General features: G+C 19.4%; 1 protein-coding gene across 1 annotated transcript; it reads left to right on the forward strand. All coding sequences in view use genetic code 6, as the record gives it.

The window, feature by feature from the left end:
* Window positions 1-1,243: 1,243 nt before the first annotated feature.
* TTHERM_00085440 (transmembrane protein, putative) lies at window positions 1,244-1,906 on the forward strand (the record flags this gene model as incomplete). The annotated part of the gene is made up of 1 exon (XM_001012691.3): window positions 1,244-1,906. The coding sequence occupies exon 1, from the start codon at window positions 1,259-1,261 to the stop codon at window positions 1,904-1,906; it is 648 nt and encodes a 215-aa protein (XP_001012691.1). The 5' UTR covers window positions 1,244-1,258.
* Window positions 1,907-13,010: the final 11,104 nt, after the last annotated feature.

Raw genomic sequence — 13,010 nt, forward strand, 5'->3', positions numbered from 1 at the left:
TAATATTTTTTACCACAAAAATAACAATGAAAAATTTACATCATTAGTTCAATTATTAATTAAAACTTGTAAATGTCATCTGAAAGTTATCTGAATAATAAAAATTGATGTCATAATCATATTTAAAAAGTCTTAATATTCTTTCTCATGTAAAGACAAAAATATAATCAAAATTATCTTAAATTATTGTAGATGCTATTATGATAATTTGAAGTCAAAATTAAAAATTTTTAATTTCATTTTCATTTTTTCAAATGAGATATTTAACACATTTAAATTAGTAACTCTACTCCATTTTTAAAATAGTCAGTTTTTTTGATCATTTTTTATGTTATCAAAAAAAATTAGTAAAAGAAAGGTGAAGAAGAAAAGAAAAATAGATAATCAAAAAATTTCTTGTGAAAAATTCTTTTGAACCTTAATCTTATTTTAATAAACACTTTTCAAAAGTGTAATTAGAATATTTTATAAATATTCATATTTATTATGTTAAAATAATATAAAATTTTTTAAAAAATTAAATTTGATCATAAAAAATAAAAAAATAATAATAAAAATTAAATTATTTTTAACTAGATTTCATTTTTTAAATTAAAATAGTTATAAAAATAAACTAAATTAATTTAATAAAATATTATTTATATTCTTCATCACCATTTTCACACAAATAAACCAATTTTTTTAAATTCATTTTATAAAAACAAAAATTTAATGATAAAAAGAAATAGACATTAAAGACTTAAAATATGCTTAATGCTTTTTTGGTTTCAGCAAAAATTATCTTTTTTAATTAATTGGGAAAATAGTAATTTGTAATTGATAAGCTAAATTTGTACAAATTTGATTTATTTATAAAAGAATTTACTTACCAACAAGTAGTATAAGAAGATACTCTTTAAAAATTTTTATTTTATCGATTTCACCATCATTTTAGGATAAAATTTGTTGAATAATTTAAAGATGATGTAATTAGTTAAAATATTTAATTCATTTTAATAAGTTGAAGAAAATTTAAGTCTGATTTATAGCTTTCAAGCTAATCATTTTACTTTACTCTTTCAATAAAGACAGATTTATTTATTAAAAATTTTTAGATTAATTTTAATCAATCATCTCGTGTAAGTAAAAATAATATGTAATATCACTTTTTTATGGATCGGAAATAGAAAGAAAACTATATCACAGATAAAATTTTCAAAATTCTTTGATAATAATAATTTATTATTCAATTAAATTTGTTAAAGTAATAAAAATCTAAATGAAATCTTCCTTTGGAGAAACCGAGAAAAATCAATTTGCTCTTAGCTAAGTGCCATTCCGTGGCATCTTTTTATTTACTAACACTGTAAATCTACTTGCATATTTGGTATATACTTATGCAATTTTCAACTAAGTTGACCTCTATCCTTGGTATTAGCTTGGACTTGTGATGGCTTTTAGCATTCACTCTCTCATTAATCTAATAACAGTTAAAAACCTAAATTAAACTCTATTGAAATTTTAAAAGGGTTCTTGCGTTTTTGTTGGATTGCTCCACTTTATCTGTGCCATATTGAGCAAAATGGGATTTATTGAATATTACAACGAAAATCAAAAAACATAAGACATAATTTGCATCATCATTTTAGTTTTCTTTATCATTGAAATTTTTGTAGACATCTTAAACTACAAGTTCTTTTAAAAGATCTTAAGATTAATCAATGGAGAACCTGAAGAAAGACAATAATCTGAATCATTTTCAGAAGACAATGAAGAAGAAGAATCAGAACAAAAGAAATAGAAATTAGAATAAAACGACATCGAAAACTAACAATAAATTCAAACTGCTTTATAGAATGAATCTAAATACATTGAGGAAAATACCTAAAGAGCATTATACACTACAGGTTTCTAGCATATGTGCTGACTCAATTAATAAAATTCTTAACAATTAATTAACAAAAACCCAAAAAATTTCATGTATAATTTTTGTTCATCTTCATTTATTTTATATAAAATAATAACCTTAACTTAAAATTCTACTTATAATTATTTATTTATTTATATTTATTCTATGTAATATAATCGAAATGCAAATAAATAAATAAATTAGTTTTTACAAATTACCAAATTACAACTCTCTATAAAATTTTCAATCTAAGAATTAACTTTTCTCTTTTGTTCAGATTCTAGCATTTGGATGACATATACAAATTTGTGGAAAATTTTTAATTTAAAACATCAAATTAATATTTTGAGAATAAATAGTATTTTAATTAAATTTGTTATGAATCAAGTATAATTCTTACATTAATTAGCTTACAAACAAACTTTATATTACTAACATCTTTATTCGTCTTTTTATAAGGCTTTATTTGTTTATTTATTAAGTAAAACTTCCTTGACTATTTTTAGAATAAAAATACAAAATATTTATGATAATAAACAATCCTTTTACTTTTATCATCAATCAAATTTCAATATTCAAATTAATAGCTCACATTCAAATTAAGCGACTAGGGGTATTTTTAATTTTTACTCATGATTTTAAAAATAATTTATATAGATAAAAATTCTGTAGTAAATTATGATGAAATAATTTTTAAAATTTAAACCTCGTCTTACTAACCTCTAAATTGATTAATGATTTGAAAAAATTAATTAGTTATTATATTATCTTTAATACTCCTTTTATTAGAAATTTGTAGAAATGGTAATGAATTTTAGAATACTACGTATTAAATTGAAAAAATGCTTCAAATTTTAAGTAAAACAAAATATTAGATAAGAGAAAAACAATATATTTAAATTTAACAATAAATTATCTACGCTTAACTTTATTTTGATTATCTTAAATCCATCAATCTATGTTTTTAGACAATGTAAGAAAGCTAAATCTTTTAAATATGAAAAAAGAAGAGAAATGAGGAATATTGGATTATGTACTAGAGGCTAATTTTATTTGTTTTTTTAAACACTTGAATTTTACCACAAATTCTGAGTAAAAATACTTCTTTCTCTTTATAACTTTTTAATTAAATTATTCTTTTATTCTTTTTTTGTTTTGATATAATGATTATTTTTCACAATTTGAACCTGTCTGTCTATACGCAAATTTAAATAATCTATAAATAACTTTCTTTTCAAGACTAAAATTCTGAAATGATTTCTAGTAATAAATAAATAAAGTAAAGTAAAGTGACTTTGTAATCCACGAATATGTTAAGAATGAGGATATACTTAATAATGTATTTTTTTCAAGTGCTCTTTCAAATTAAAATTTGTTTTAAATCTTATTATCTGTTTTTAATTAATTTTTTAAAAACAACTCAGAAGTTATAATGCTACACATAACTTCTAATTTTTAAAACTGTATGAGATAAAATAATTTCAAATTAAGTTAAAAATTAATAATATTGAAATAAAATAAACCCAAATTTAATTCAAAATTTTTCAAAAATAAAACAGTTTTAAGGAATTTATCATTTTATTAATTGAAATAAGTATCGAAGTAATATTAAAAATGGCAATTACAATATCTATGGTACACTATATTTTACTGATGGAAGAAAATATGAAGTTTATTAGTTTTTAAAATTATTAAAAAAATGATTAAGGCAGCTTCTATTACAATTATCGAAAAAAATATATTGGGACTTGAAAGAATTATTAAATATAAGGTTAAAGGATCTATTATTTAGTCAATGGAGATAAGAATTAAGGCCACTTTAAAAATTGCAATTACTATGGTTATTATACATTATACCTTTTACTTTAGTAACGGAAACAAGTATTAATGTAATTTTTTCAAATGGTAAATACTATGGTTAAGGGACCTTCTATTGTAAAAACAAAGATAAATATGAAGGAAAATGGAAAAATGGTAATAAAGAGGAGAACTAACGGATTTATTATAATGCAAACAAAATTTGAATGAAACCTCTTTTAAATTCAAATAAAGGCAAAAAGATTTAAAATAACTTTAAATTTAAATAAAAAATAAGCTCTTTAGAAATCCAAAATATTACATCTTAAAGTTTAAGCTAAATAGTCTTAATATAGTAGTTTGGATAAAAAAAATTTAATGAATTAATTAATAAATACTTAAGCTTAAGTTATTGAATTTTAAGCAACAATGTATAAAAAATTTAATATTAAATGATAAGTAAACATGAAGAGTAAAATAATTTATATAATTTCTTATTTTAATATTTGTAATAAAACTAATAATAATTTTATTTTTATTTTTTTAAAATAGCTATACAATTTTTTGTTTAAATAAAAATAAATTTTAATTTTGTATTATTTTTGTACATATTAAGTAAAATTTTTGTGAATATATAAAAAATTATTATTATTAATAATTTAAATTTATTTTAATATTTATTTATAAATGCATTCAGAAGTTTCTTAATTTAATAAAATGGAAATGGTAATCCTAAAATTTTTATATTATTATATCTGGAATGGGATTATTTTTTATAGGATTTATATTCTATTTTACCAAAATTTAATGTTTTTTATTAACAAAATTTAACTTTTAAATCTTAAATTCAGTAAATTAGTAATCATGCAAGACCTGAAATAAATCTTATAAATTTAAAAAAATAAAATAATATTTTGCATTTTTTTACCTATGTAATTTATAAAGAAAGTTGAATTAAAAACGTAAAATTGACTCCAGAATCTATCTTTTTTTAAAAAAATATTACATTAAAATCCAGATTGAAATTAAGACAAAGTAAAACACAACAACTTTTATAAAATTGAAATAAGCTTGTAAGAAAAAATAAAAATTTTTATTAAATATAAAATTTTACTAAATTAAAAAAAGAGAGACAAATAGATAGATATGCTTCAATAATTATAGCTATAATATTACTAGCAAACAAGCAATAAGAATATTCAGCTTATTTGCTTCATAATAACTAACTCCATTAATTTTCTAATTCACATAGCTTTTTGCTTTAAAATAACCCTGTCTACTTAAGTAACTAATACCAAATGGGTATTTGCACTTATGCTCTTACCCATATATTACTTGATAGGCTTAGCTATTGCATGCAATTATAACTCATGTTTAATGTGCTTTTACAAATTTTTCAGCTACTTTTTAGCATTTATTCATACATTAATTGCTTTCATGAGTCTATATTACATTTTTGATAATAGCGAAGATAGATAGTAAAACAAATCTATTCCTGTTTCTTTTTTTATATTTATTTTCATGTTTTGTATTATTTAAATATTAATTGATTTAAACAGTACAAGCTTTGTAGAGAGATAAGAATTTCGCAGGTAATTCTACTAAGACTTATTTTAAAACTAGTAAATAGCAAACAGTCTTTCAAATTAACCATTACATCAACAGAACGTAATCCGCCATTAAGAAAATCACTTTTATTCAAATAATGCAAATTCTACTCAAATATAAAAATAAATAACATTTGACTAGGAACTACCTTTTTAGTCTGCTGTGAAAAGCATTAAAACAGACGCATAATAATAAGAATGTGGCTATATTGAATTAAAATGATTTAAAATTATAGTAACTTTTATTGTATTTTTTAGTATTATTAAAAAGCTTAAAAAATGTTTAGATAAAAAATCATTAAATTAATTCATTTTTTTATTTTAAATTATTTTTTGAGCCCCTTATTCAATAGAATTGAACATACATTTATTTACATAAAAAAATGATCAAATCTAAAATATAAATTAAAATCTAAATGATTAATTACCCTCAATTTTATTATTTATGGCTCATTAAATAAATAAAACTATATATTAAATTCTATATTTAGATATATCTTTTTTAATGGGAAACTAAGTCAGATAATTTTAAGAGAATGATAAAAATATAAAACCAAAATTTTTTATTACCAACCATTTTTTATTTTAAGAAAATTTTTTGATATAGAGATTTATTCATATTTTAAAAATGAATTTTTAATAATAAATTAATTTGCCTTAACTTATGAGTATTGGTAATCAAAATAAAATATCTCTGATATTGTTATATAAAATTGAAATATATTTAAGCTTGAAAGCTATGATCTAAAAATGGTTGAAATTATAAATAAGTATAATTCATTAATTAATATTTATCTTTTAGAAGATATTTTAATTTATATTTATTTTACATCAACAAATTAATTGATTGTATTTTAATCTCTGATTGGGCTTTAATCATTACTAAAACATCATCTTTGTTAAACAAAAACCACATTATTTGTTTTATTATTCAATGATAATAGTTTAAAAATGTACTTTAAGATGATTAAATACTAAATTTAATTATTTTAACCAACAAAATTCAATTTTCATCAGATAATCTGATAATTATCAAGATTAAGAAAATCATAGTATTTTATTTATATAAAATGCCTAATAAATTCCAAAATTAACTTGAAAATAATTTTTTATAAAATTGATTTATAAACTTTGTTATAAATTTGTTTTAAAAAGCTAGTCTAAAAAATATTGCCCCAGACCACACTTTTCCTCTTATATAATATGCTTTGGTATTATACATTCGATATGTACTGTTATATTGGTTTTTTTACTAATAACTATTGTATTTGAAAAATCTAACAATCACGGTGAAGAAAATAAAGGATCTGCCATTATTGTTATGCTTTTTTTTATTCTTATCATATGTTTGGTAGTACTCATAGATATACTAAATTATAAGTACTTAAATTAGCTTATTATTTCTCATGAAAATTAAGATGAATTGACAGCTATATTTAATCCTTATTAAAATTAACAATAAAACCACGTTGAATTAAAAGATGTTGAAAACTAGAATTAAAGATAACGTTGAAAATAAATTAATATATTTAAAAATAATATTATTTACTAATTAATTATGCATCTTTGTTGAGGTATTTTGCAATTATTTTAAATTCATAAATTGATTAATATAAAAATAATGAAAATATTTTGTTTAATTAATTTTGATGATAATTTATTTTCTGTTTTAATAATAAGGAATATTTATGATTAAATAAAAAGTGCAATACTTTTAAATTTTACAGACTTAAACAATTAATTTGTTAAAAGTTTATTACATTAAATCTTTTTTATTTAAATTACCATATTATCTTGTTAACAGATTTCTTAAACCTCCAAGGTAAGTTTAAAAAATGCTACCCAGTTAAGGCCAGTAAGTGAGGTGTCTAAACTGAAATCGAGGTGGCCTTAAAAAATGAACCTTTACCGTATTTTATTGACTTAAAAAATTATTAACAGATTTATGAAAAAAAATATTTATTCAAATGAATGCTTTTTAAATTGATAAATCATATAGAAACATATCAGATAATTGATTCTAGATAAATATTACACTTTTTATTATTAAGGGTACTGCATTAACTATCCCAATTTTATCCTTTTTACCATAAATAAAATATATGTTGCTAATTTCATGAAAATTTAGATAAAGCTAATAAATAAGAAACTTGAAAACAAACTTTAGTTAGTCTAAATTTGTAACATATTATTTTTAAAAATATATTCTATATATTTTGAAAATACAAATAAATAATAGGTTAATCAAAACGTATTTTATATTTGGAATAACAGTAAAATGATTTTTATTTTTGCTAATTTTTATCTTTTGTAAAAATTAGAGAAGATGTTACTTATTGTAATTCCTAAAAATTTATCTCCTTTGCTTTACAAAATAAACAATAATAACAAACCAATAAATTTGTCTATTTTTATTTGCAATTCAAGAAAAGAAGAAAAGTATATTTTCAATAATTAATTAAATTGAAATTATAATTTTTAAGTAGTTTGATTATTTAAAAAAGTGAAATTTGATTGAAAGTTAGGTTATAATTCTATTAAAAAAATAAATTCAAAAGAATTAAATAAAATTAAAGAATGCAAAATTTCAATTAAAACAACTAAAAAAAACAAATATTGTTGGATTAAGGAAGAAACCGCTTCTTTGCAATAAATATAATTAGTATATTTTTAACTATTTTCTCGCTTTTTTCTAAGAATGAAACTGAATAAAATAATTTTTCTATCCTTTTGACTTTAGCATACTATGGCTTGAATATTTTTGCAGCTTAATAATTAAATCTGTTTTGGATAAAGGTTTCTAAGATTGTATCAATATGCTTTGGTATTAAACACTTGATAGTTTTTTTTATCATAGCTTATATTCTAATAGCTATATTAGGAGAATCTTATAATCATGATGAAGAAAATAAACCAACTGCCTTTGTTATGTTTTTTTTAACTCTTATCTTATGTTTGATATTACTCATAGATATACTAAATTATAAGTACTTAAATTAGCTTCTTATTTCTCTTGAAAATTAAGATGAATTGACAAATATGCCTTTTGCTAATAACTCAAATTAACTATAATAGTAGTTTATCAATCATTATTAAAATTAATAATATAACCAATTTGAATTAAAAGATATTGAAAATTATAATTAAAGATAACCTTGAAAATAAATTAATATATTTTTAATAACAACATAATAAATATCTAATAATCTACTTAATAATACTTTTCACTATTTATGTATCTTTGTTGAGGTATTTGACATTATTTTAAATGGGAAAATTTATTGATTGAGATAAAGGTAATGAAAATATTTTGTTTTATTAATTTTGATGATAATTTATTTTCTGTATTTATAATAAGAAATATTTATGATTAGATGAACAAAACAATACATTTAAATTTTGCAAACTTAAACAATTAATTTGTTAAAAGCTTATTATATTAAATTTTTTTATTATTTGATATTACCACATCACCTATCACCCTGTCAACATGTTTCTTAAACCTCCGAGGTTGGTTAAAAAAGACTACTAATGAAAACCAAAAATTTGAAAAAATATTGAATACTGTATTTTGAACATTTTTATACTTTATTTTTTTTATATTCAATTTATGAATTTTATTGAATAGTTCCTTTACATAATTTTTTCATAAATATTTTAATTTCTTTTTTTATTTTAAATAAAATATATCCATGTATTAAAATACAATGCTACCCAGTTCATCATATTTTAATTCGTGGATTAGCAATAATTTATTAAATTTTAATTTTTTGTTTAAAAATAAATTATATTTAATAAAAATTAAATTTCATAGATAAACTTACTTAAACACTTTGCTTATCCTTCTTGTTTTAGCATGCCATTTCTTGAATATATATGCAGATTATAAATTAAATTGATTTTCGATAAAGGTTTCTAAACGAGCTATCAATATTTTTTGGTGTTATTCACTTCAAAATAGTTATTATCATGGTTTTTATCTGATAGCTATTATATTAACAAAATTTGATAACAATAATGAAGATAATAAATTAGTTGCATTGTGTTTGATATTACTAATAGAGATGCTAAATTATAAGTACTTAAATTAGCTTATTATTTCTCTTGAAAATTTTGAAGCGCTATATTTATTTTACAGAATAATATAATAATATTTATTTTTTATTCCATTTATTTCATTTATTTTAAGTATAAGATTTTATTTCAATTTTTCATAAATATGATAGTTGGTTCATTAACTTATCTTTAAAGAGGCACTACTAAGCTAAATTTTAATTGACTTTTGTAGACCTTTTTGAATTCAGTTAAACTATCTATTTTATTTGCTGAAAAAATTATTATCAGATTTAATCAATTTATTGAAATACAAATATTCAAATGAATGCTTTAAACACATTATTATAATTTAAATAGACAAATTAAAAAGAAAAATATTAGATAATTAATTCAAGATAAACATTTCACTTTTTCTTATTAAATAGTACTGTACTAATTATCCCATTTATTCCTTTTTACCATAATTAAAACATAATTTCATGAAAATTTAGATAAAGCGAATAAATAAGAAACTTAAAAACTTTAGTTAATCTAAATTTGTAACATATTATTTTTAAAAATATATTCTATATATTTTGAAAATACAAATAAATTATAGGTTAATCAAAACGTATTTTATATTTGGAATGACAGTAAAATGATTTTTCTTTTTGCTAGTTTTATCTTTTGTATAAATTAGAGAAGGTGTTACTTATTGTAATTCCTAAAAATTTATCCACTTTGCCTTACAATAAAAACAATATAAACAAACTAATAAATTTTTCTATTTTTATTTGCAATTCAAGAAAAGAATATTTTCAATAATTTAATTAAATTGAAAATATAATTTTGGGTGATTTGATTATTTATAAAAATGAAATTTGATTGAAAGTTAGGTTATAATTCAATTAAACAAATCAAATTCAAAAGAATTCAATAAAATTAAAGAATGCAAAATTTCATTTAAAACAACTAAAAACAGCAAATATTGCAGGAAAAAGGTAGAAACTGCTTCTTTGCAATAAAGATAATGAGCTTATTTTTAGCTTTTTCCTCTCTATTTTCTAAGAATTAAATTGAATAAAATAAATTATTTATCCTTTTTACTTTAGCATACTATGGCTTGAATGTTTTTGCAGGTTATAAATTAAATCTGTTTTAGATAAAGGGTTCTAAGATTGTATCAATATGCTTTGGTATTATACACTCAATATTTGTCGTTATAATGGTTTTTATTCTAATATCTATTATATTTGGAAAATCTAACAATCACGGTGAAGAAAATAAAGGAACTGCCATTATTGTTATGTTTTTTTTTATTTTTATCTTATGTTTATTATTACTCATAGATAAATACTTAAATAAGCTTATTATTTCTCTTGAAAATTAAGATGAATTGACAACTATTTCTTTTGCTAATAACTCATATTAGCTTTTATAGTAGTTTATTAATCCTTATTAAAATTAACAATAAAACCACATTGAATTAAAAGATGTTGAAGGCTAGAATTAAAAGTAGTGTTGAAAATAAATTAATATATGTATAAAAATGATATAATAAATATCTAATAATTTATTTATGATAAAATAATATTATTTGCTATTTATTTATGTTCCTTTGTTGAGGTATTTGGCAATTATTTTAAATGCATAAATGGATTGATTAATATAAAAACTAACGAAGAAAATATTTTGTTTTATTAATTTTGATGATAATTTATTTTTTGTTTTAAAAATAAGAAATATTAATGATTAAGTAAACAAAGCAATACTTTTAAATTTTGCAGACTTAAAAAATTAATTTGTTAAAATTTTATTACATTAAACTTTTTTTATTTGATATTACCATATTATCCTATTAACAAGTTTCTTAAACTGCAAGGTAAGTTAAAAAAATAATATCCAGATACTCGAATTTAAACAAACAAAATTTAGAATTAAAGGGGTTTTATTTTTGGGTTTGTGGAAATTTCATTCATTTTAACTTTCATTCAAAATTTAAGATTTCAATCTGAAACTTGAGATTTTTAAAAGCTTCTTGAACTTAAATAAAAAAAATTAAAAATAAATATTATAATTAATAAAACTAATAATAAAAATAAATAATTTAATTTAAAATAAAAAATTTTGTTTATCAAAAATAAAATAATATAAAAATGATAAAATGCCTATTTTTAACAAATTATTATTTATTGTATTAATCTAATTTATAGCTTATACATTAATTAAATAAATTCTTGCATATCAGTATTCACAAGAATTTAATTCATGGTAGTGCTATATTTATTTTACAGAATGATATTATATTTATTTTTTATTCCATTTATTTCATTTATTTTAAGTATAATATTTTATTTCAATTTTTAATAAAATATCAAAGTTGGTGCATTAACTTGTCTTAAAGAGGTACTATTAAGCTAAATTTTATTGAATTTTGTAGTTCTTTTTCCGAATTCAGTAAATCAATCAATTTTATTGACATAAAAAATTATTAACAGATTTGATCATTTTATTGAAAAAGAAATATTTATTCAAATTAATCCTTTCAAAACATTAATTTAATTTAAATTGATAAATCATTTACAAAAATATTAGAAAATTGATTCAAGATAAAAATTACTCTTTTTCTTATTAAAAGTACTGCACTAACTATGTCAATTTATTGCTTTTTACCATAATTAACATATATGTTGTCTAATTTCATGAATATTTAGATAAAGCTAATAAATAAGAAACTTAAAAACAAACTTTAGTTTGTCATAAATTAGTAACATGTTATTTTTAAAAATATATTCTATATATTTTTAAAATACAAATAAATAATATGTTTATCAAAACGTATTTTATATTTGAAATAACAGTAAAAGGATTTTATTTTTGTTAGTTTTTATCTTTTGTATAAATTAGAGAAGATGTTACTTATTGTAATTCCTAAAAATATACCTACTTTACCTTACAAAAAAAATAATAAAAACAAACATAAATTTGTCTATTTTTATTTGCAATTCGAGAAAAGGATATTTTCAATAAATTAATTAAATTGAAATTATAATTTTAGAGTAGTTTGATTTTTTAGTGAAATGAAATTTGATTGAAAGCTTGGTTATAATTCAATTAAAAAAATAAAACTCAAAAGTATTCAATAAAATTAAAGAATGAAAAATTTCAATTAAAACAACTAAAAAAAACAAATATTGTTGGAAAAAGGAAGAAACCACTTCTTTGCAATAAAATAATTAGTATATTTTTAACAATTTTCTTGCTTTTTTCTAAGGATTAAACTGGATAAAATAATTTTTCTATCCTTTTGACTTTATCATACTATGGCTTGAATATTTTTGCAGCTTAATAATTAAAACTGTTTTGGATAAAGGTTCTAAGATTGTATCAATATGCTTTGGTATTAAACACTTGATAGTAGTTTTTATCATGGCTTATATTCTAATAGCTATTATATTTGGAAAATCTGATAATCATGGTGAACAAAATAAAGCAACTGCCTTTGTTATGTTTTTTTTTACTCTTATCACAAGTTTGATATTACTCGTTGATATACTAAATTATAAGTACTTAAATTAGCTTCTTATTTCTCTTGAAAATTAAGATGAATTGACAACTATTCCTTTTGCTAATAACTCAAATTATCTATAATAGTAGTTTATCAATCCTTATTAAAATTAATA

The sequence above is a fragment of the Tetrahymena thermophila genome (assembly GCF_000189635.1).
Source record: "Tetrahymena thermophila SB210 genomic scaffold scf_8254697, whole genome shotgun sequence".
NCBI lineage: Eukaryota > Ciliophora > Oligohymenophorea > Hymenostomatida > Tetrahymenidae > Tetrahymena > Tetrahymena thermophila.